At 41.8% G+C, this 22,357-nt stretch overlaps 1 protein-coding gene across 9 annotated transcripts in view; it reads right to left on the bottom strand.

Moving 5' to 3' along the window:
- SIDT1 (SID1 transmembrane family member 1) overlaps positions 1-8,501 on the bottom strand; it is a 103,360-nt gene extending 94,859 nt beyond the window's left edge. For 2 of the 9 annotated variants that reach the window (XM_044941933.2, XM_044941940.2), the window contains exon 1: positions 7,622-8,500. In XM_044941933.2, the coding sequence (XP_044797868.2) occupies positions 7,622-7,831 (210 nt within the window). In that variant the 5' untranslated portion in view covers positions 7,832-8,500. Of the gene's footprint in view, positions 1-7,621 lie in introns of all 9 variants that reach the window. The other 7 variants (XM_044941942.2, XM_006076353.4, XM_044941950.2 and 4 more) reach the window with 5 other exon arrangements.
- Positions 8,502-22,357: the final 13,856 nt, after the last annotated feature.

Here is a 22,357-nt window from a genome sequence, read left to right as displayed (position 1 = left end):
AATTTCATGGCTGCAGTCACCATGTGCAGTGATTTTGGAGCCCAGAAAAATAAAGTCTGACACTGTTTCCACCGTTTCCCCATCTATTTCCCATGAAGTGATGGAACCATAAGCCATGATCTTTGTTTTCTGAATGTTGAGCTTTAAGCCAACTTTTTCACTCTCCTCTTTCACTTTCATCAAGAGGCTTTGGAGTTCCTCTTCACTTTCTGCCATAAGGGTGGTGTCACCTGCATATCTGAGGTTATTGATATTTCTCCCGGCAACCTTGATTCCAGCTTGTTCTTCCTCCAGCCCAGTGTTTCTCATGATGTCCTCTGCATAGAAGTTAAATAAGCAGGGTGACAATATACATCCTTGACGTACTCCTTTTCCTATTTGGAACCACTCTGTTGTTCCATGTCCAGTTCTAACTGTTGCTCCCTGAACTGCATATAGGTTTCTCAAGAGGCAGGTCAGGTGGTCTGATATGCCCATGTCTTTCAGAATTTTCCACAGTTTATTGTGATCCACACAGTCAAAGGCTTTGGCATAGTCAATAAAACAAAAATAGATCATTTTCTGGAACTCTCTTGCTTTTTCTATGATCCAGCAGATGTTGGCAATTTGATCTCTGGTTCCTCTGCCTTTTCTAAAACCAGCTTGAACATCAGGAAGTTCATGGTTAACATATTGCTGAAGCCTGGCTTGGAGAATTTTGAGCATTACTTTACTAGCGTGTGAGATGAGTGCAGTTGTGCGGTAGTTTGAGCATTCTTTGGCATTGCCTTTCTTTGGGATTGGAATGAAAACTGACGTTTTCCAGTCCTGTGGCCACTGCTGAGTTTTCCAAATTTGCTGGCATATTGAGTGCAGCATTTTCACAGCATCATCTTTCAGGATTTGAAATAGCTCAACTGGAATTCCATCCCCTCCACTAGCTTTGTTTGTAGTGATGCTTTCTAAGGCCCACTTGACTTCACATTCCAGGATGTCTGGCTCTAGGTCAGTGATCACACCATCGTGATTATCTGGGTCATGAAGATCTTTTTTGTACAGTTCTTCTGTGTATTCTTGCCACCTCTTCTTAATATCTTCTGCTTCTGTTAGGTCCATACCATTTTTGTCCTTTATCGAGCCCATCTTTGCCTGAAATGTTCCCTTGGTATCTCTAATTTTCTTGAAGAGATCTCTAGTCTTTCCCATTCTGTTGTTTTCCTCTATTTCTTTGCATTGATTGCTGAGGAAGGCTTTCTTATCTCTTCTTGCTATTCTTTGGAACTCTGCATTCAGATGCTTATATTTTTCCTTTTTGCCTTTGCTTTTCGCTTCTCTTCTTTTCACAGCTATTTGTAAGGCCTCCCCAGACAGCCATTTTGCTTTTTTGTATTTCTTTTCCATGGGGATGGTCTTGATCCCTGTCTCCTGTACAATGTCACGAACCTCAGTGCATAGTTCATCAGGCACTCTATCTATCAGATCTAGGCCCTTAAATCTATTTCTCACTTCCACTGTATAATCATAAGGGATTTGATTTAGGTCATACCTGAATGGTCTAGTGGTTTTACCTACTTTCTTCAATTTAAGTCTGAATTTGGCAATAAGGAGCTCATGGTCTGAGCCACAGTCAGCTCCTGGTCTTGTTTTTGTTGACTGTATAGAGCTTCTCCATCTTTGGCTGCAAAGAATATAATCAATCTGATTTTGGTGTTGACCATCTGGTGATGTCCATGTGTAGAGTCTTCTCTTGGGTTGTTGGAAGAGGGTGTTTGCTATGACCAGTGCATTTTCTTGGCAAAACTCTATTAGTCTTTGCCCTGCTTCATTCTGTATTCCAAGGCCAAATTTGCCTGTTACTCCAGGTGTTTCTTGACTTCCTACTTTTGCATTCCAGTCCCCTATAATGAAAAGGACATCTTTTTGGGGTGTTAGTTCTAAAAGGTCTTGTAGGTCTTCATAGCACTGTTCAACTTCAGCTTCTTCAGTTTCATCAGTTGAAGCCTAATCCCCAGGGTGAGAGAATTTGGAGGCAAGGCCTTTGGAAGGTAATTAGATCACGAGGTTAGCGTCCTTATGATGGGATTAGTGTCCTTATAAGAAAAGACAGGAGAGGGACTTTCCTGGTGGTCCAGTGGCTAAGACTCTATGCTCCCAAGGCATGGGGCCTGGGTTCAATCCCTGTTCAGGGAACTAGGTCCTCCATACTGCACCTAGAGATCCTGAGTGCTACATCTAAAACCCAGCAGAGCCAAATAAATAAATATTTTTAAAAATAAAAAAAAAGTAAGAGAGAAGAGACAGGAGAAAGCTTGTTTCTCTCTCTGCTCTCTGGGCTACGTGAGGACACATCTGTAAGTGCTGTTTACAAGCCCGGAAGCCAGCTCTCACCACATGCAAGTCTGCTAACACTTTGATCTTGGACTTCCCAGCCTTCAGAACTGTGAGAAATCAGTGTTTGTTTTCTAAGGCACCGTCTGTGGTACTCTAACAGTCTGTGCTGACTGAGACAGTAACCAGCCACCCTGATACTGTGCTAATGAGATGAATCTCTCTTTACACACAAGCACCAGTCCAGTTCAGCAAGGAGGTGTGGGAGGACAGCAGAGCAGGTCTCTGCTGCAGGATATATAGAACACAGGGGGAGACAGACAAGATGGGGAGAGCTGAGGCATCAAGATTTTAAAGTCTTCTTTGTAAGTAGTAATATACATAGCTAAAAGTTAGTCCTGCGATGTCCTGATATATATTTCATTGTTCATGAGAACTGGATAGGCTTTTTGAATCAGGATCTGAAAAGCTGCTATAACTGGTTCTAGATACTGCTAGATATTAATAAAGCCAAGCTTTGTTCCTTAGGCATAGAAACGTTTATGTCATTAAAAAATAAATGCCTCAGTTTAATAAACAAAGTATGTCCAGAGAAGCATTCCAAATTCAAAAATCTGTAGCACGCGATGAATTCTGTTATTGAAACAGAAGACCTCTTGTTGGGTGATGCTCAGACTTTTATTTAAGGGCTTCTTATCACCGATCTGGCTCAAACAGAAATATCTGACTGTTGTCACCACCTGTCTCTACAAGAGATTCTCATGTCCTAATAAACCTTTTAAGCTCTATGTCCCAGTCAAACATATCCCTGGCAACTTTCTCAACAAGGTGATTTCCTTCTGGCTTGGCCCCACCCAGCCTCAGGTTATAGAACACCCTGACTGACACAATGAAATCCTCGCCCCTTAAAGCGAGTCTCCAGACACTGCCCCTCCAGGGAACTGAAATGAACCGTGATCTTGCCTAATCTCTACTTTAAAGAGTTATTTTCATTATCCATTTTTTAAACCAGTCACTCCATTTTTTCAGTGGTTTTTCTTTTAATGGCAACTGAATATTTACATTACTTTGCCTGGAAGGCATGTAGGACTTTTCCTGGTGCTTTGCTTAGCTGATTAGCTTGACACACTTGACTGAATAGTTCTGGGAGACAGAGTTTGGTATGGGAGATGCAGTGGCTGACAGGAAAGATTAGCAACAAAGTCTCCCATGGTAGTTTCCTCTCTCCACCAAGGTCTAAACTTAGAATAGCCTTTCTCTTCCAAGATAAAGGAAAAGTAATGGCAAACCTATCAGTGCCTTGACCAGATAAAGAAGATAAAATGAAACAAAAAATAGCCTTTTAATTTCTAAATCAAATTTTTTTTCTTTTAGATGACACTTATCCACATTGCTTTAATTTCTTCTTCCTTTACTTACAGCATTATAATCAGTATTTTCAGATATGTATTTATAAGAAATATCCAGTGTAATTTTAATGATGATTAGTCTTTTCTAAGTAAAAAATCTTTGTGTCCACCAGCACAAATATAAACACTGTTCTATGTATTTCTTTCAATATTTTTCCTTTTTCCAATTAGAATATACCTACATCTAAACCAAATTCTTAGTTGTACTGAAGAGGAATAGATGGGAAATGACCTGTGCAGGAGAGAGAGCCCTGACCAAACCTTTGCTTGGGCTAAAGAAAAAAGGTCACCGCCAAGCTTCTGTTCTTGGGTTCATAGATCTTTATTTAACAGAGTTCTTCAGTGGGTGTGGAGTTGGTCATGGAGGCAAAACTGCTTGATGTGAGACAGTAACAAAAATTTAGAGACTGAGGTCAGCATAGGGGGTGAGGGGTGGCCAAGAAAATGTAACAAGCCAGGGCCTGGAAAATAGTGCTACTATCTTGACATTTCTTCTGGTGGGCGAATAGCTAGTAAATTGTTATGACAGCATTGCTTAGATTTCAGATTTTTAAAAAGGGTATATTTAAAATTTTGTTTTATTTATTTAATTTTGACTGCACTAGGTCTTGGTTGCCATGCGCAGGCTTTCTCTAGTTGAGGTGAGCAGGGGTTTCTTACTGTGGTATCTTCTCTTGTTGCAGAGAATGGGCTCCGGAGCTTGGTGTAGTAGTTATGGCATATGGGCTTCGGTGCCCCTTGGCATGTGGAGTCTTCCAGAGCAGGGATCAACCCATGTCCCCTGAATTGGCAGTCGCATTCTTAACCACTGGACCACCAGGGAAGTCCTAGATTTAATCTATTACCTATTGATTCAATCTATCGCCTTAGTTCAGTTCAGTTGCTCAGTTGTGCCTGATTCTTTCCGACCCCATGGACTGCAGCACACCAGGCCTCCCTGTCCATCACCAACTCCCAGAGTTTACTCAAACTCATGTCCATTGAGTCGGTGATGCCATCCAACCATCTCATCCTCTGTCATCCCCTTCTTCTCTCACCTTCAATCTTTCCCAGCATCAGAATCTTTTCCAATGAGTCAGTTCTTCACATCAGGTGGCCAAAGTACTGGAGTTTCAGCTTCAGCATCAGTCCTTCCAATGAATATTCAGGACTGATTTCCTTTAGGATGGACTGGTTGGATCTCCTTGTAGTCCAAGGGACTCTCAAGAGTCTTCTCCAGCACCACAGTTCAAAAGCATCAATTCTTTGGCATACAGCTTTCTTTATAGTCCAATTCTCACAACCATACATGACTACTGGAAAAACCATAGCCTTGACTAGATGGACCTTTGTTGGCAAAGTAATGTCTCTGCTTTTTAATACGCTGTCTAAGTTGGTTGTAACTTTTCTTCCAAGGAGCAAGCATCTTTTAATTTCATGGCTGCAGTCACCATCTGCAGTGATTTTTGGAGCCCAAAAAATAAAGTCTGTCGCCTACTTTCTGATTTAATCTATCACCTACTCTGCTATTCAGTTCCCTCATGCTATTCCAAACCTTCAGTAAAATTCTGCTATATTCAATGGATTCTGTTCATGGTATTAGAAGGAGGGGGTGCTGGTTTCCAAAATAGGGCAAAAGGGACCAAAGAAGAGAGGAAGCCACCCAGAGAAACAGAATAATGGTTTGAATGGCTAGATCAGAAAAATGCCATCTCTGGACAAAGCATCTGGAATACTGGACTGGAGAGAGAGAAGGGCAATTTTCCAAAGTAAGTGGATTGAGGGTTCTACTGTCTTATTTGCACACTAAAGAGAAGTTTCAGAAGGCTGTAAGATTTGAGGACATCTGGTTCATATTATTCCATATTGGCATTAAAATAATTAAAAAACTTGAGTCCCATGGTTCCCCACTGTATTTCCCAGACTAGTGAAATTTAAGGACTGTCAGCTTTTTATTGCATCATGCAAAGATATTTTAAAAACTAATTATCACCATTGTTTCACAAAATAAAGGGCATTTTAGCATACATAAAAGCAAAATAGGAAGGGCATAACCTCAGAACAATTTTTTAAAATTTTGTTTTTATTTGAAATGATCTCACAGTCAACCTACTAAAAAGCATATATTTTATTTAGTTGTAGCTTAAAGATTCCTTAAGGTTTTTTTCTACCTATTTATTCATTTTTTCAAAAACATTAGTAAACTGTTAGGTGCCAAGCACTGTGCTAGGTACTAGGGTGGAGAGAATGTAGCAATACAGATACAGAAATTTATCAATATCTCATGGTTTTCTGGGAGAGTAAAGTAGGTGGCCCTAACTGCAAACAGTGTGACTTGTGCTGTGGTAGAGGAACTCACTGAATACTATGGGCAAAAAGGTCGAAACAACAGCTAAAAAAAAAAAAAGTCACTCTATCTCTAAGCGGAAGTGTAAGAACTATTAAAGCTTGATGTTAGATCTTCCTCTGCATCCGTCATTTGAGTTTCCTTACCAATGATTTAGAGGGAAACTGACAGTACACCCCAGAGATCATGGGATTATTCAGACTTTTATTTTTACTGAGCCAGTAACAGGGCTGGGAACATACTTCAGTGTAATGTCAGCTGATCAATACAGCACACCCAACAAGAAGAACTGGGTTAGGAGGAATGTAAGGAGTAAAAACTGCCACCTCCCCCTCTTGTCTACAGTGGAATGGCTCTGCATACAACCACTCTGCTCACTTTAGGATGTACAACCTGAAGGTCAGTGGGGGACAGGACAGGGTAAGAATATGGTGACATGGTCCACCGTGAAGACTAAGCTTAGGATCTGGTGCCAGACTGGAGATGGAGCACTTGCCCGGTACACGCACTGGGGAAATGTCTGGGAGTGGTGATGGGCCCAGTGGTCCCTCTGGCTCAATACTACTCCGAGCTACCAGGTTTCTGAGTTTCTATCCTAAGTGAGAGTTAGGAAGGCACATCTTGGTATCTCAGTTTGGTTCTGAATTTCCTGAGGGAGTCGGGAATGCTGGCACAGCAAGGGATACATACACATTCATACAAATGTATACATACATACACACATTGATTCACAAACGTTTATGTGAAGAAGAACCGGAGGCAGGTACACTGGGGGGTTTTTCCGCTGTGCCTCAAAGGGTACTGTGTTAGAGGGGGGAAGCTAACTGCATTTTCTCACATCGTACAACCGGAGTATATGTGTCAAAGGGATAGATGCTGAAACAGTCTTTTCCTTTCCTTGTCTCGCCTCAACTTTGGTCAGAAATAGGTCTAGAACTTGCACTCAATTATCCATCCTTATATAAACTCAAAACCTCCAGAGATCGGCTGAGGGCTTCAGCTCTGGTATCTCTGGCCGGGTCTTCTGGCTTCTCTGAAGCACATGCGTGTGACGACGATACAGAATCGCAGGCAGTGGCTCTTGCACACACACAGAGGTTCTGCAGCTCTCGTCCATTCTCACACATTCCCATTTTAGATTCGGAGCAGCTCCCCCCCCCCCCCCCCACCCCCAGGCGCTATGGAATAGAAGGGTCTGACAGAATCAACCAAAAGAGATGAGGTTCCTTCCTCACGGGAGCTTGGGAACAGAGGTGTGGTCATTTTTTTTCTCAGCTTTAAAAATTGTGACTTCCCTAGAGAAGGGCCGGACAGGGGACCGAGACCCGCAGACGGTGCGGGGAACCGGCGCCCCTGCAAAGCCCAGTAATGCCCGCGACCAGGCCGGGGAGGCGCGAAGGGAGGCGGAGTTGTCCCCAGGCCGGTGGCAGAGGATACGGCAGCTCGGGCAGTGACTGCTTTGAAGGAGAAAGGGAACGAGGGTTTCATGGTCCCCGAGGTGACTCCCCGGAGACCCAGAGCAGCGGCGGGGCTCTGAGGTCGGGCAAGTTCCTGGGAGCGCGGGGAGCGAGTGTCTTACCTGGCCGGGCTGGCTGGTGTAGTTGAAGGAGTAGATGTTCTCGGTGGGGAGGCTCACAACCCCGCTGTAGATGCGATCGAACTCTGCGCCCCTGGCGGGGTTGCGGGGGTCGCGGGGCAGCGCTGGGGGTGGCGCAGGGCGCCCGGGTGCCACCAACGGCAGAAGCCAGGGCAGCGCGCAGAGCAGCGCCAGCCGCGTGCAACCGCGCATGGTGGGCACAGCGGCCCGGCCGCGGCCAAGCCCAGCGGCCCGGGGGGAGGGGGCGAACGCAGAGCCGGTCCTCCCAAAGCCCCCGGCGGCCCCTGCGCTGTTTTCAGCGCCGCGCTGGCGATGCCTGGCAAGCCCCGCCGACGAGTGCTGGCAACGCGCTGGCAAAAGGCTGATCAAATATTGATGCAGCCTCCTGGGGTCTCCAAGGAAGGTCACCAGGCGGAGGTAGTGGGTGCGCAGCAAAGGGGAGCGACCGGGGGCTCCTGCCGCCTTCTAAGTCTGTTTCCTCCCCCCTTTCTCATTTCTGAGAATCTCTCACTTAGCCAACCAGAATTTCAACCGACCTCTTCCCCCTCAACCTCAAAAAGGAAAAAACAGCATTGGAGACATTAAAAGGAAATACCCACTAGTCTTGAAGAATCAAGACCAGCCATTGAGCAGGAAATTCAGTCCGTTTTAAATAAATATGCACCTTCCTGCAAGCGAAGGAACAGAAAGCCTGTCTCCAAAGAGGGTGCACGAGTTCGCATTTCCAGTCTGCTACCTGCAGAGAACTCCTGCTCCTCTGAGAGATGGTTATTAACTCTCAAGTCTCCCTTCTCGAACAGAATTCTCACTTCTCCCTTCCCAGTCACCTGCTTTATTTCCTTATCACCTCCTCCTAATCTCAAGGAGCCTCACGTCATCACTTTTTCTTCCCCTTGCCATACGTGAACATATGTAAATATGTACAGCCATAACAAAATAAATATGGTTAAAAAAAAAAAATCTTAACGCTGCCTTAAGTCGAGTCCCGGAAGTTGTCAAGAAGACCCAGAGCAACTGGATTTGTGCAGAGGGCACACATTCTGCTCCAACTTCGGGTCTCCTTTGTCCCTGCAGTGACTCTCAGATCGGCAGAATCCCCAGGACTCTGTATTGTTTTTCAAGAGAGAAACCACAACCCCAAATCAAAAGGAAATACCCTTCAGGCAAAAATTAGGAGATTCAATTTAAACAATTGAAGAGGCAGGTCAAGAGTGGGTTGAAACCACCAGGATATTGTAAACTAATTATCCTCCAGTTAAAAATAAAGTAAAATTAAAAAAGAGAGTGGAATGAGGTGAGGATCTCCAGCAAATCCTTTTAGAGCACCAGATAATCCCAGTTCAGGAGGACGCTGTTTCATTTCAGCTTCAGGTTATTTGTAAACTGGAGGAGAATATAATTGAGATCAACCTGAGGGGACATTAAAAAAAGAAGCAACAAAGAAGAAAAAAAGATCATATTCAAAGAGTTAAGATTGCAGATTAAAATCCCAGCATTTACCATTCAATGGAAAGGGTTTCTCTCTCTCTTTTTAAACCTCATTGAATTCCTACAATTTATTAAAACATCAAAAAAATGAGTGTAATACATTTGATATACAGTTGTGTGATGAGAAAACAATGCAGATGGAAGATTGATTTAGATGACTTTCTATTAGGACTTTAAAAACATTTTTTACTTTAAAAAATGTTTTTGAAAATGTATGGGCACAAGGACAAAAGTGCTAATTCAAAGAAGAGTCTGGGGGGTAAAGTTTAACGTAGAACTGAGGTTCTTTTTTTTTTTTTTTTTTTTTGAGAAGCATAATTTCAAGCAGAATTTGAGTGATGTGAAACTGCTGTATTTAAAATGTCTGTGTCTGTTTTTATAACTTTAAAAAGTTTCATAAACTTGGTGTTTGTAATTCCCTTTGAGATTAACTGGCCTGGTCAGTTCAAGCACTTTCTAGAGGTGTAGGATCATGGATATTTCACCCTGCTTATTTAACTTATATGCAGAGTACATCATGAGAAACGCTGGGCTGGGCGAAGTACAGGCTAGAATCAAGATTGCTGGGAGAAATATCAATAACCTCAGCTCAGGGATGGGGATCCTGGTGGGCTGCTGTCTATGGGGTCACACAGAGTCAGACACGGCTGAAGCGACTTAGCAGCAGCAGCAGCAGTGTGCAAATGACACCACCTTATGGCTGAAAGAGAAGAAGAACTAAAGAGCCTCTTGATGAAAGTGAAAGAGGAGAATGAAAAAGTTGGCTTAAAACTCAATATTCAGAAAACAAAGATCATGGCATCTGGTCCCATCACTTCATGGAAAATAGATGGGGAAACAGTGGAAACAGTGGCAGACTTTATTTTTTGGGGTTCCAAAGCCACTGCAGATGGTGACTGCAGTCATGAAATTAAAAGACACTTGCTCCTTGGAAGAAAATTTATGACCAACCTAGACAGCATATTAAAAAGCAGAGACATTACTTTGCCAACAACAATCTGTCTGGTCAAAGCTATGGTTTTTCCAGTAGTCATGTATGGATGTGAGAGTTGGACTATAAAAAAGCTGAGTACTGAAGAATTGATGCTTTTGAACTGTGATGTTGGAGAAGACTCTTGAGAGTCCCTTGGACTACAAGGAGATCCAATCAGTCCATTCTAAAGGAAATCAGGCCTGAATATTCATTGAAAGGACTGATGCTGAAGCTGAAACCCCAATACTTTGGCCACCTGATGCAAAGAACTGACTCATTGGAAAAGACTCTGATGCTGGGAAAGATTGAAGGTGGGAGAAGAAGGGGATGACAGAGGATGAGATGGTTGGATGGCATCACCGACTCGATGGACATGAGTTTGAGTAAGCTCTGGGAGTTAGTGATGGACAGGGAGGCCTGTCGTGCTGCCGTCCATGGGGTTGCAAAGAGTCCGACACGACTGAGCGACTGAACTGAACTGAGGATCATGGAGAATTGATGCTTTTGAACTGTGATGTTGAACTCAAACACTAAGAAAGATGGGGAATTGGCCCGTTTACAAGGCAGCCCCTTCTTTAGAGGGCTGTGAGCTGTGCTTAGGTGCTCAGTGTGTCCAACTCTTTGTGACCCTGTGGACAATAACCTGCCAGGCTCCACTGTCCATGGAATTCTCCAGGCAAAAATATTGGAGCCGGTTGCCATTTCTTCTCCCGGGGATCTTCCCAACCCAGGGATCAAACTCAGGTCTCCGGCGTTGCGGGAGGATTCTTTACTGTCTGAGGCACCAGGGAAGCCCTCTTTACAGGGCAAGTGTCTCATTACTAGAAAGATATTTCACATTTTAAATTGAAATGTGCTTCTCTTCACTGGTGTGAGGTCTGCTGTCTGGAGCCATAGGAATAAACCTAATCCTTCTTCCACATGACAGCCTTGTAGGTATTTGAAGGGAAATATAACTCTTCAAGGCTTTATCCTAATTTTAAGTAATGAATTTAGAAGCAATTTGAACAGACCCTTTATCATACAGAGCCCAAAAGGTCTATTTTAAAGCCTTTATAGATAATATCTTTACCAGACAACTTGAGTGTTATATTGCAAATCAGCCTATGCTATCAGTTCAGTTCAGTTCACTTCAGTTGCTCAGTTGCGTCCAACTCTTTGCGACCCCATGAATCCCAGCACGCCAGGCCTCCCTGTCCATCACCAACTCCCGGAGTTCACTCAAACTCACGTCCATCGAGTCGGTGATGCCATCCAGCCATCTTATCCTCTGTCGTCCCCTTTTCCTCCTGCCCCCAATCCCTCCCAACATCAGGGTCTTTTCCAATGAGTTAACTCTTCGCATGACGTGGCCAAAGTATTGGAGTTTCAGCGTTAGCATCAGTCCTTCCAAAGAACACCCAGGACTGATCTCCTTTAGAATGGACTGGTTGGATCTCCTTGCAGTCCAAGGGACTCTCAAGAGTCTATGACTGACTCCTAATTCAAGCCCCAATCCAATGAATGACTTTAGGTAATTAACCTCCCCAGTATCACAAGATTGCTCTAAGGATAAAAGGGAGGAAGAATATGTTTGAAATTATATTCAAAAATATAAAATGCTATACAACCAAATATTACTATATGACAGTTAAAGTTCAATAGCTAAAACATGAAGCATGGTAAAACAGCCAGGTTTTAAAAATATCTACAATGCCGAGGTTTCACTGTGAGAGACTGAACATACAGACAATGGCCAGACCATATATGAAGAGACCCCTGACCCACAGCCTCTGCAACAGCCAGTCCAGGAAACCAAACCACAAACTCTGTACCAAATGGCCCAAAACAGTCAGGACTTGGTCAGTGACTGCCAACTTCTCCAAATTTAGCCCTGCTTCCAACTCAGGATCAATAAGAGGAAGCCAAATATGTTCCACAACTGTAAAATGCACCTGACCCTAGCTTCTCCATGCCGTCAAGATCCAATCAGAACGCTGCTGAAGATGTCCTTTTTTCTGTATAAAGCTTTCCCACTTTCCTGTCTGCTTTTGAGTCTCCGCCAAACACAGGTGGTGGTTCACTATAGCAAGCTCTGAATAAACAACCTCTGTTTGTTTTCTTTGGGTGGTCTTTATTTCCATAGTATTCCTGAAAGTTCCATGGGGATGTCTGCACTGCCTGTCACCACCAACTCCAGATTTCATGGAATGCTGCCCCTTGGGGCCAGTTATATGTGTTGACCTGGTGATTCAGCACTGGGTCTGAACTCTGCTCTTTGCTTTGAGTTCTTTGGCTGTTGAGTTTCAGTTTGATACCTCAGTTTTGTTATTGGTTTCCATTTATTTGACATCTTTGGTGGATTCAGGCCATTGTTTTATTTTTTAATCCTTTTTTTATGCTCTCTTTTCTACTTCTGTTTTGTGTTGTGATAACTAGAAGTGCTGTTTGTCATAGAAGAGAATACAAGCATAGACCTTTTAAGCCTTTTGTTTAAGCTAGTCTCACAGACCAGTATGGTTCTCCCTGGACTGGCATTGGATTGGCATTCTTTTGGACTAAAGTTGCTTAGCCTAAACAAGACTATCCTCGTAGGGTTTTTATTGTTGTTTTCTTTTTCTTTTTTTAATTCTGAGAGTTTGACTTTGATCCATAGAGAGCTTTCTTTCTGACTCTGCTTCACTTGCTTGAGGTGTAGGTTGTTGGGTCTACATTTGGAAGCAGCTACCACCACACTGGGGCTTCCCAGGTATCACTAGTGGTAAAGAACCTGCCTGCCAATGCAGGTAGACATAAGAAACACGTGTTTGATCCCTGGGTCGGGAAGATCCCCTGGAGGAGGGCAAGGCAACCCTCTCCACTATTCATGTCTGGAGAATCCTGTGGACACAGGAGTCTGACAGGCTACAGTTCATGGGGTCGTAAAGAGTCAGACACGACTAAGTGACTGAACACACGCATGCACACCATCACACAGGGGCTCAAAGTGCAGCAGCATCACTTTCAACTGACTGTTGCTAGGTCTTATGGGGTCAGCTAAGTCTAATTCCTCTCTTTCTTCTAGAAAGACTCCTACTTTTTATATGTCATATGTCTGCTCATTATAGTTCTAATTCTTTTTAAAAAAATTACTCAATTAATTAAAAAATTTTCTGGACGTGTGGCATGTGAGATCTTAGTTCCCCCACCAGGTTTCAAATCTGTGCCCTGTGCAGTGGAAGTGCAGAGTCTTACTTCCTGGACTTCCACAGAAGTCCCTACAGTTCTAATTCTTGCACCTGTGTTTCAAATGGCATAACTGCACGAAGGATGACCTGGGCCTTCAATGGCCACTGTGTGGATCACTGGGTTTAAACGAAATCTTTCATTTGAGAGTCACCTTAAAAAGAAAATAAACTTCTCAGACTTAATGGGAAGCATTTTTTTTTTAAACAGGTTTGCAGAAGCCTTGAAATAAAACTGTTAAAAACTGCTTCCCTAAAAGATTGTTTGGACAAAGCTAATTAACAAATTTGACAAACAAGAATATAGATTTATTTCCATAGCAAGTCCTCCCCCTCCTTGTCTTCCAGTTGCCTTCCTATAGCCAGTTCCCCCATCTCCTCTTATCTTTCTACTCTCTTCTCTTCTGTACATGTGGCATGTGAGATCTCAGCTCCCCATCTTGTCCAGACCTCCTACCTTTTGTCAACAACTCCTCTAAAATCCCCAAATGCTAGTTACTTCTAAGAGTTCATCCTTCCCATAAGCTAGGTATACAGACAACAGTAACATTTAACCTTGTACAGAGGGGGAATTAGCAACTATAGTGAAAAGTTTCCCTGAACCTAAGCAGTACCAGCAAATATTCATGAAAGAATTTGGAATTCTTTGGGTGCATATGACCCAGGGTCACCTGACCTATATCAACTTGCACTCATGTTGATCAGAACCTTATGATGCTAAATTCTGGATTGCAAAACTGATTGGACTTATGTGGAGAGGGACCTACAGAATCCCTCTTTCCATGATAAACCTCAGGGTCAAAAAAAAAGCCCATCAATTCAAGTCAAACTGTCCTAAAATCCACGCCTCAAACATTTCCAATAAAGGTTGATTGGACCATAGACCATAATTTAATCATCAACAAACAAAAGGATGAAACTAGAAAATATCTTCCCACAATACTATCTTTCTCCATCAAGTCCTGCCATCTTTGTTCAGTCTCTTCTTTGGAGTAAGCATAGCACACAAATGATAGGTATTTCAGACAACCCACAGATTCTTCGTTAACTACAACCCTTGAGTCTTTGACTGAAAAACATTCCTTCCTGCTCTGTGATACCACCCCTATATATTTACTATAGAGAGATATAGTTTACAAGTGGAAGTGTAATATTAAATGCCCACAAGAGGGACTATTTCTGGTTTCAGAGGCTTGCCTATTCATAATCAAGTTGTGTCTGCTCTGTATAAACCTTCCCTTCTCCACTATATTTCATATGTACTCCAGATGAAGATCTTGACACTACCAGACTCCCTATGGGCTAAAATTTTCATGGGAATTGGCATAAGAAAAACAATTTGAATGAAATCTATTAAAGTCCAGATAGATCCTACCAAACTCTTTATCCAAACTTCCCCAAAAGAATCTGCCTACAATGCAGGAGCCAGGTTTGATCCCTGGGTCAGGAAGATCTCCTGGAGAAGGAAATGGCAATCCACTCCTGTATTCTTGCCTGGAGAATTCCATGGACAGAGGAGTCTGGTGGGCTACAGTCCATGGGGTCACAAAGAGTCAGACACAACTAAGTGACTAACACACACACACACACAGAGCAAAGGAAAGCCTCAAATCTGTGTCGAAGGCCTTATATCCAAAGGCCTTTTCATAACCTGCACTAACCCTTGTAACATTTCTGTCCTGCCAGTAAAGAAACCAAATGGACAAAGATATTGATTTGTTCAAGACTCAGGGATATCGATACAATTGTTATCCTTTCTTCCCCATTCAGTTTGGTTCAGTTCAGTCACTCAGTCGTGTCCGACTCTTTGCGACCCCATGGACTACAGCACGCCAGGCCTCCCTGTCCATCACCAACTCCTGGAGCTGACTCAAACTCATGTCCAGCAAGTCTCTGATGCCATCCAACCATCTCATCCTCTGTCGTCCCCTTCTCCTCCTGCCTTCAATCTTTCCCAGTATCAGGGTCTTTTCAAATGAGTCAGTTCTTCGCATCAGGTAGCCAAAGTATTGGAGTTTCAGCTACAACATCAGTCCTTCCAATGAATATTCAGGGCTGATTTCCTTTAGGATTGACTGGTTGGATCTCCTTGCAGTCCAAGGGACTTACCTAACTTAAATACTATGCTATCATCAGTTCTTCCCCACATTACCTGCTTCACTGCAGCAGACTATTACTCTGCCTTTCTCAGTGTGTATTTTCTATACCAGGACAGTCAATATTTTTTTGCCTTCAACTGACTGGACAAGACTCAAATATGGGCAGCTAGGCTCCAGGGGTTCACCGATAACCCCTCTTTTTTTTTTTTTTTTTTTTTGGTTTGTAATCAGGAAGTAAAAGATTCAAATTGCCCTTGTGATTCAGTTCTGATAATAATATGTAGATGATCTATTTTGTTCAGAGAAGCCTGTAAAAGGAATTTCATTTACTTGTTCTCAGCCTTAGTGGAATGGGCACATAAAGTTTCGAAAAAGATAAACTGCATTATGCCAAAACATAGTCCATTATTTAAGGCATGACCTAGTTAAGGAGGGAAAAACATTCTCTCATGGTGGGATGAAGACTATCCCAAACCTGTCCTAGACTTTTCATAAAACTTCAATTGAGATGACATCGAAATATTTCAGCAAGTTTTTCTGAGATTGTGACATCTCTTTATGAAATGGCTAAGTCTTCAGTAAGAGCCACTGTCTTTCAGAAGCCCAAGTATTAAACAAGCCTTCTAGAATCTGAAGAAAGCTCTTCAATAGTCTGTTTCCCTGCTGCTGCTGCTGCTGCTAAGTCGCTTCAGTCGTGTCCGACTCTGTGCGACCCCATAGAAGGCAGCCCACCAGGCTCTCCCGTCCCTGGGATTCTCCAGGCAAGAACACTGGAGTGGGTTGCCATTTCCTTCTCCGATGCATGAAAGTGAAAAGTGAAAGGGAAGTCGATCAGTCGTGTCTGACTCTTCGCGACCCCATGGACTGCAGCGCACCAGGCTCCTCCGTCCATGGGATTTTCCAGGCAAGAGTACTGGAGTGGGGTGCCATCGCCTTCTCCAGTCTGTTTCCCTAGACATCCCGAAAAACAATAACAACAACAAACACTTTTGTCTATTTGTACATGAGTGTTCTAGACAAAACTTGGTGTTTTAAATGAACATCATGAGAACCGTCAGACACCCACCACTTACCATAGCCTTACTCTCACTCCAGTTGCAAGGCTGATGCCCCTTGTCCTAGTACAATGCTGCCACTGAAGAACTTGTTGATGCTCCTGCTGAATTCATTCGAGGCTCCATGCTTGACCTTGCAGATCTACATGGCGTAAAGACTTGACTAAGAATATACAATACTGCTAAGTCAGTCACTTAACTTCTTATGAATTTCTGTTGCCTTCTCCCTCTCACATTACTTCTCCATCTCTCATTAACTGTGCAACACCCTGAATTTTGCCACTCTTCTGCCCTGACCAGAAGAAGTGGAACCTCCAAATTGGCTTGCTAATTAGAGCCTTTCTGTACCTTGCTAAACTTTATTAGAGAGGATTCTCCCACTGAGAATCCTAATATAATATTTGTTGATGGGTCATACTTCAAAATAGAAACTGGAGATGATCACACTATCACTAATTTCAATCTATCAGCATAGTCCTCTATCTGAGAGAAAGCTAATCCAGATAACAGAATTTATAAACACTTATTATTAGAGATTGTCAACTAGCTGAGGACCAGAGAATAAACACATATACAGATACCATGTATGCTTCTGGAGTGGTACATGACATTTCAGAAACAAAAAGAATTTCTCACTTCTGCTTGAATCCCCATCAAAAGTGGACAACTAGTTAAAGAATTTTTAGATGTACTTCAACTTCCCAGTGAGATGGCTATTATAAGTTTGAAGCCCATGGTGCCAGAGATAAAAAGATCAAATGGAAGTTAAAGGAGATGCTCTAGTAGATTGTCTTGCCAAACCAGCAGGCTTAACCAAGGTTATGATATTAACTAAACCCCCAAAGATAAATCTCTGGACTGAGTCAAAGAAGCCATGATCAAATATCCACATCAAAAACCCTGCCTATAATTTGGAAAAGGAAGAATGGAAGAAGTGTGATGCACCCTTCACTTAGATAACTGTTGGGACTCTCAAGATGGCCATTTGACTTCAAATGGATATTAGCTGAATTTCTCCATGACACTACTCATTCTCTTATGGTGAGGACAAAATATTTACTATTTTAAATCAGCATTGGTGGGAAAACTTTAAAAACACAGCTGAGATTATTTTGGGGACATGTGCAACTTGTGAACAATATAATCCTGGAAAAACTGTTAAGGTGAGGCATGGCCAGGAACCCTATGAACACCCTCAGATGGATTTTATCCAGCTCCCACTCTCTGTGGGATTTATTTATTTTTAGGATGGGTTATAGCATTTCCTTGCTAAAAATCTTTGCTGAACATTCTTTGCAGTCTCTAAAATGCTGCTTGATTTTGTGTTTCAAACTTGGGGTATACCAACTTTTATGTCAACTGACCAAGGCACACAATTTCATGAACCACTATGAAAGAACTTAATAAGGCATCACACTTTCTTAAAAACTATACTATCCTTACCACTCACAGGCTTCTGGGAAAGATCAAAAGGACCAATGAAATCCTTAAATTAAAGTTAGGAAAAATCTCAGAAATCCTTGAGCTCTCTTGGCCAAAGTTACTCCCACTAGCCCTTCTGTTCATATGTCTTAGAGACACATTGGTTATATCCCTATAAACTATTAATAGGAAGGCACATACTTTTAGAAATTTCACCCCTGATATTAGATTCTTTTCTGTTGCATGCAGATGTGGCAAAATACTGCAAGGGAGTCATGTGCTATACCCAGTCTTATGGTGAACTTGATAAGGTAGCTTCCCTTGACACTTCATAGATTGACTTTTCATGATCATCAACTAAGAAATTTCATCTATTGGAGGAGACACTGGAAAAAACCTCTCCTGAACCTCAATGGATGGGACCTTATTAGGTACTGTTAACAACTGTTGAAATACCTTTCTAGGCCCAAGATGGAGTCACTCCTGCCAAGGGTGCCACATTAGTAAACCAAAATTTAGATAACTTTTTCATCTCTGTAAATGCTTCAGTTTACCAGAAATGTACTATATCTAGTCAGTCAATCCCTAAATGCAAGCCAGCTCTTGGCCTTCTCACCCAAACATGGTCAACTGCGTGGCCCCAGCTAACCATATTTTCTATTTTTCTCTTTTCTATAGACAATAAAAGCTTCCTTTCTTCTTCTCCATTTAGTAGTTCTTCACAAGGAGACTGTCTACTTCATGAAGTATTATGTATAGTTTGTTTGCATCACCTAAGTTGTCTTCTGTAATCATTTTTAAACAAAAAGTATATTAGTGAAACTTTAGTAAGTCGATTTTTGACTTAACTTTTCACAGCTAAAGAAACAACTCAGAGTTCATGTAACTGAAAGGCTACTCCAATAGGGAACTTCAAGCTAAGGGTTGTTACAAATCCTCTAGAAGCAACTGACCTTTGGAAATAGACATTTGACCCAAGACCTTTTGGATAAGCACATGGCCTTGGAAAAATGAACAAATACCAACCAAGACATTACGCCAGGACCCTTGTCTAATTCTTGTTTTGTTTTTTACCTGCTTACTGATAATCATTTTCATTCTCTATTACTATTTAGATCACTGATGCTGTCTACCCATAGTGCTCCCTTCTCTCCTCCCCCCCTTTATTATAATTGTTCGATTGGAACATATTCATATTCAGCAACACTCGACTTAGATTGTCCCAAATAGGACCCTCTGTCCTCAACCTTAATGACTGTTGGATACATCATTCATCATTAGACCTTTATGATGAAAATCTATAGGCTACTCTAGTCTCATCAAATGAGATCATAGAGAATTATAGCCAATGACTATTCCATTTGCACCTTCATGGACAAATTACCTTACACCGTTAACCTATGTCTCTGCTAGTTTCCCTTCTCCCAGAGAAATAACCAATTATTAAAATTTATTTATCAGTCCCCAGATAATTCTAAATTTGAATTCAACAGCCTTTGTAGGGTGATGGGCCAAATATTTGCCACTTGGAAGAGACTAGTAGAGATCTAAATATGTAAATTCTTGGTTTTGACTTTATGTTGTGATAAAGTCTTTTTTTCTTGGATTTCCGTGTGCCCCTTTAGGCTGCTATTTCCTTTGCAGGCAGAACACATGGTCTCGTTTGCCTCAGACCAAGACTTTATGCACTTTAGTAACTGTATTCTAAGACTTGTTTATGGACCAAGACTTTAATTCTATAAACCACCAACGATGGAAATTCTGACATAGATACAAGCTGCAAAAGGAGACCACCCTTGATTGTTCAGGTATTGTACCTGACTCATTGGAGAATTTGCTGACTCATTGTTTATCCTAACACTCAGAGTAGTCCTCTCAGTGGAGAGAATTATACAAGTAGAAAAGACTATAGGGTGAATTTATCATTAACTTTGGCAGAATTAACTAATGTTTTGACATAAACTCTACAAGATATATAAATCACTCTCAACTCATTGACATGAGCAGTGGTGGACTAATAGCATTTGCTCTAGATCTCGTTTGCTGTTCATGGTGGTATCTGTGACTAAATATTCAAACAGACAATGACCAGATGATATATAACAATAGAACTTGACCCACAATCTCTGTAGCAGTCAGTCCAGGAAGCCAAACCATAACCTCTGCAACAATCTGCCTAGAATTGTCATGATTTGGTCATGTCTGCCAGTTTCCTTATTTTTTGCTCCTCACTACCAAGCAGAGATCTCTATGATTTACAGCCCAGTTTAGGTATTTCTGAGCTTCCCAGGTGGTGCAGTGGTAAAAGAATCAGCTTGCCAATGCAGGAAATGCAGGAGATGCAGGTTCGATTGCTGGGTCGGGAAGATCCCCTGGAGTAGGAAATGGCAACCCATGCCAGTATTCTTGCCTGGAAAATTCCATGGAGAGAGGAGCCTGTTGGGCTACAGTCCATGGACTCACAGAGTTGGACACAACTGAACACACAGTGCTCTTAGGCATTTCTACATTTCAAAAATCAGAACATACAAAAAGTGATTCTTCTCAAGGTAGTACTGAAGAATCTTCCCCATATTAAAAAAAAAAGTCATAAAGAATAGAAGCAGTTGTGGAAACAAAGACTATTTATATGAGAATAAACAGGTGGCTCAGACAGTAAAGCATCTGCCTACAAGGCGGGAGACCCGGCTTCGATCCCTGGGTCTGGAAGATCCCTTGGAGAAGGAAATGGCACCCCGCTCCAGTATTCTTGCCTGGAAAATCCCATGGATGGAGGAGCTTGGTTGGCTACTGTCCATGGGGTCGCAAAGAGTCAGATACAACTGAGCGACTTCACTATCACTATCACTAAATAGACTATTAATTCAGCATATGGTATAGAAAATATCAATTGCATTTGGCAGAGTCTCAAAGACAACAGGGAGTGAAAATGTTAATAGTGAAATACCGGGAAGACTTCAGAAATACTCTGATTATAATCTGGGATGCAGAAACTGGAGGTGGGCTAAGCAGAAGTGGGGCTTGTTATGGCTTGGGGAGTTTTCTGCCTCATATTTGGACCACCCAGAGAAAGCCAGATAAACAGCTTTCCTGAGGTATAATCGACACACAACAAACTTCACATATTTAAAGCATACACATCACCTGTTTTATAGACAAAGTATTTAGACTATTTACATTTAATGTAATAATGTATATCTATTAACTTGCTATTTTCTATCTCTCGTCTGTTATTTCTTTTTTTGCACTTTTCTGCCTACTTTTAGATTAATCAACTATTTTTATTATCTCTTTTATATCTTTTTATAGATACCATCTCTGTTAGCTATAATTCTCACTATTTTAGTGATAGCTTTACTGTTTATAGCATACATCTTTAACTTATCACAGTCTACCTTCAAGTAATTTTATAACACATTGGGAATAGTATAAGTGTCTTACAATAACATACTTCCTCTGACTTTAATGTTATTGTTGCCATGCATTTTACCTATATATGTTTATTATAAACCTTACCATACATTTTTATTTTACTTGTTTAAGTAGTCAATTATATATATTTTAAAAATATCATTTGTATATTTTTGGCTGCACTGAGTCTTCCTTGCTGCATGCGGGCTTTCTCAAGTATGGACTTCTCATTGTAGTGGCTTCTCTTGTTGTGAAAGAGAGACTCTAGGGCGTGCAGGCTTCCGTAACTGCAGCATGCAGGCTCAGTGGCTGCGGCACACAGGCTTGGTTGCTCAGAGGCCTGTGGGATCTTCCTGGACCAGAGATCGAGCTCGAGTCCCCTGAACTGGCAAGCAGATTCTTAAACGCTGGCCCACCAGGGAAGTCCAAAGTAGTCAATTATTTTTTAAAGCGATTTCAAGAGTAAGAAAAATAATCTATATATTTACTCCTGTAGCTATTTCCAGTGTAGATTTTCCATTTTCCATTTTCATTGTATAAATCCAGATTTGCATCTGGTATCATTTTCCTTCTGGGGAAGCATCTTTTCTTCCCTCACTTAAAAAATATATTTTTGACAGATAGAGAATTCTAGGTTGACAGCTTTTTTAATACATTATAAGAATGTATTGTTTTCTTGCTTGCAATATTTCTAATGAGAACTATGTTGTTATCCTTATTTTTGTTTCTCTGTAATGTCTTCTCTCTGACTGCTTTTAAGATTTTTTTCTTTATCACTGGATTTGATTATTATGTACCTTGATGTAACATTCTTTGTGTTTCAGATTTTGTTGAGTTTGGAAAGCAGGTTCATGGGTAAATATGCTGACAGGTGGATTAAATTAGTGATGGGAGCTTATGGACATTTTCTTCATATAGCTTCAGTGTTGTCAATGAAGTAGAGAGCAAGGTCACTGGCTGAGACCCTGGACAGAAGAGATGTTGGAGCATAAGAGGAAGTATAAAGGTGTCATCTAGGAGGGTAGGAGAATTAATGGAGCAGAGAACTATAATATGGTCTTCAGTCA

Source organism: Bubalus bubalis, chromosome 1 (assembly GCF_019923935.1).
Source record: "Bubalus bubalis isolate 160015118507 breed Murrah chromosome 1, NDDB_SH_1, whole genome shotgun sequence".
Classification (NCBI taxonomy): Eukaryota; Metazoa; Chordata; class Mammalia; order Artiodactyla; family Bovidae; genus Bubalus; species Bubalus bubalis.
This window is presented reverse-complemented; position numbering and strand designations above follow the sequence as displayed.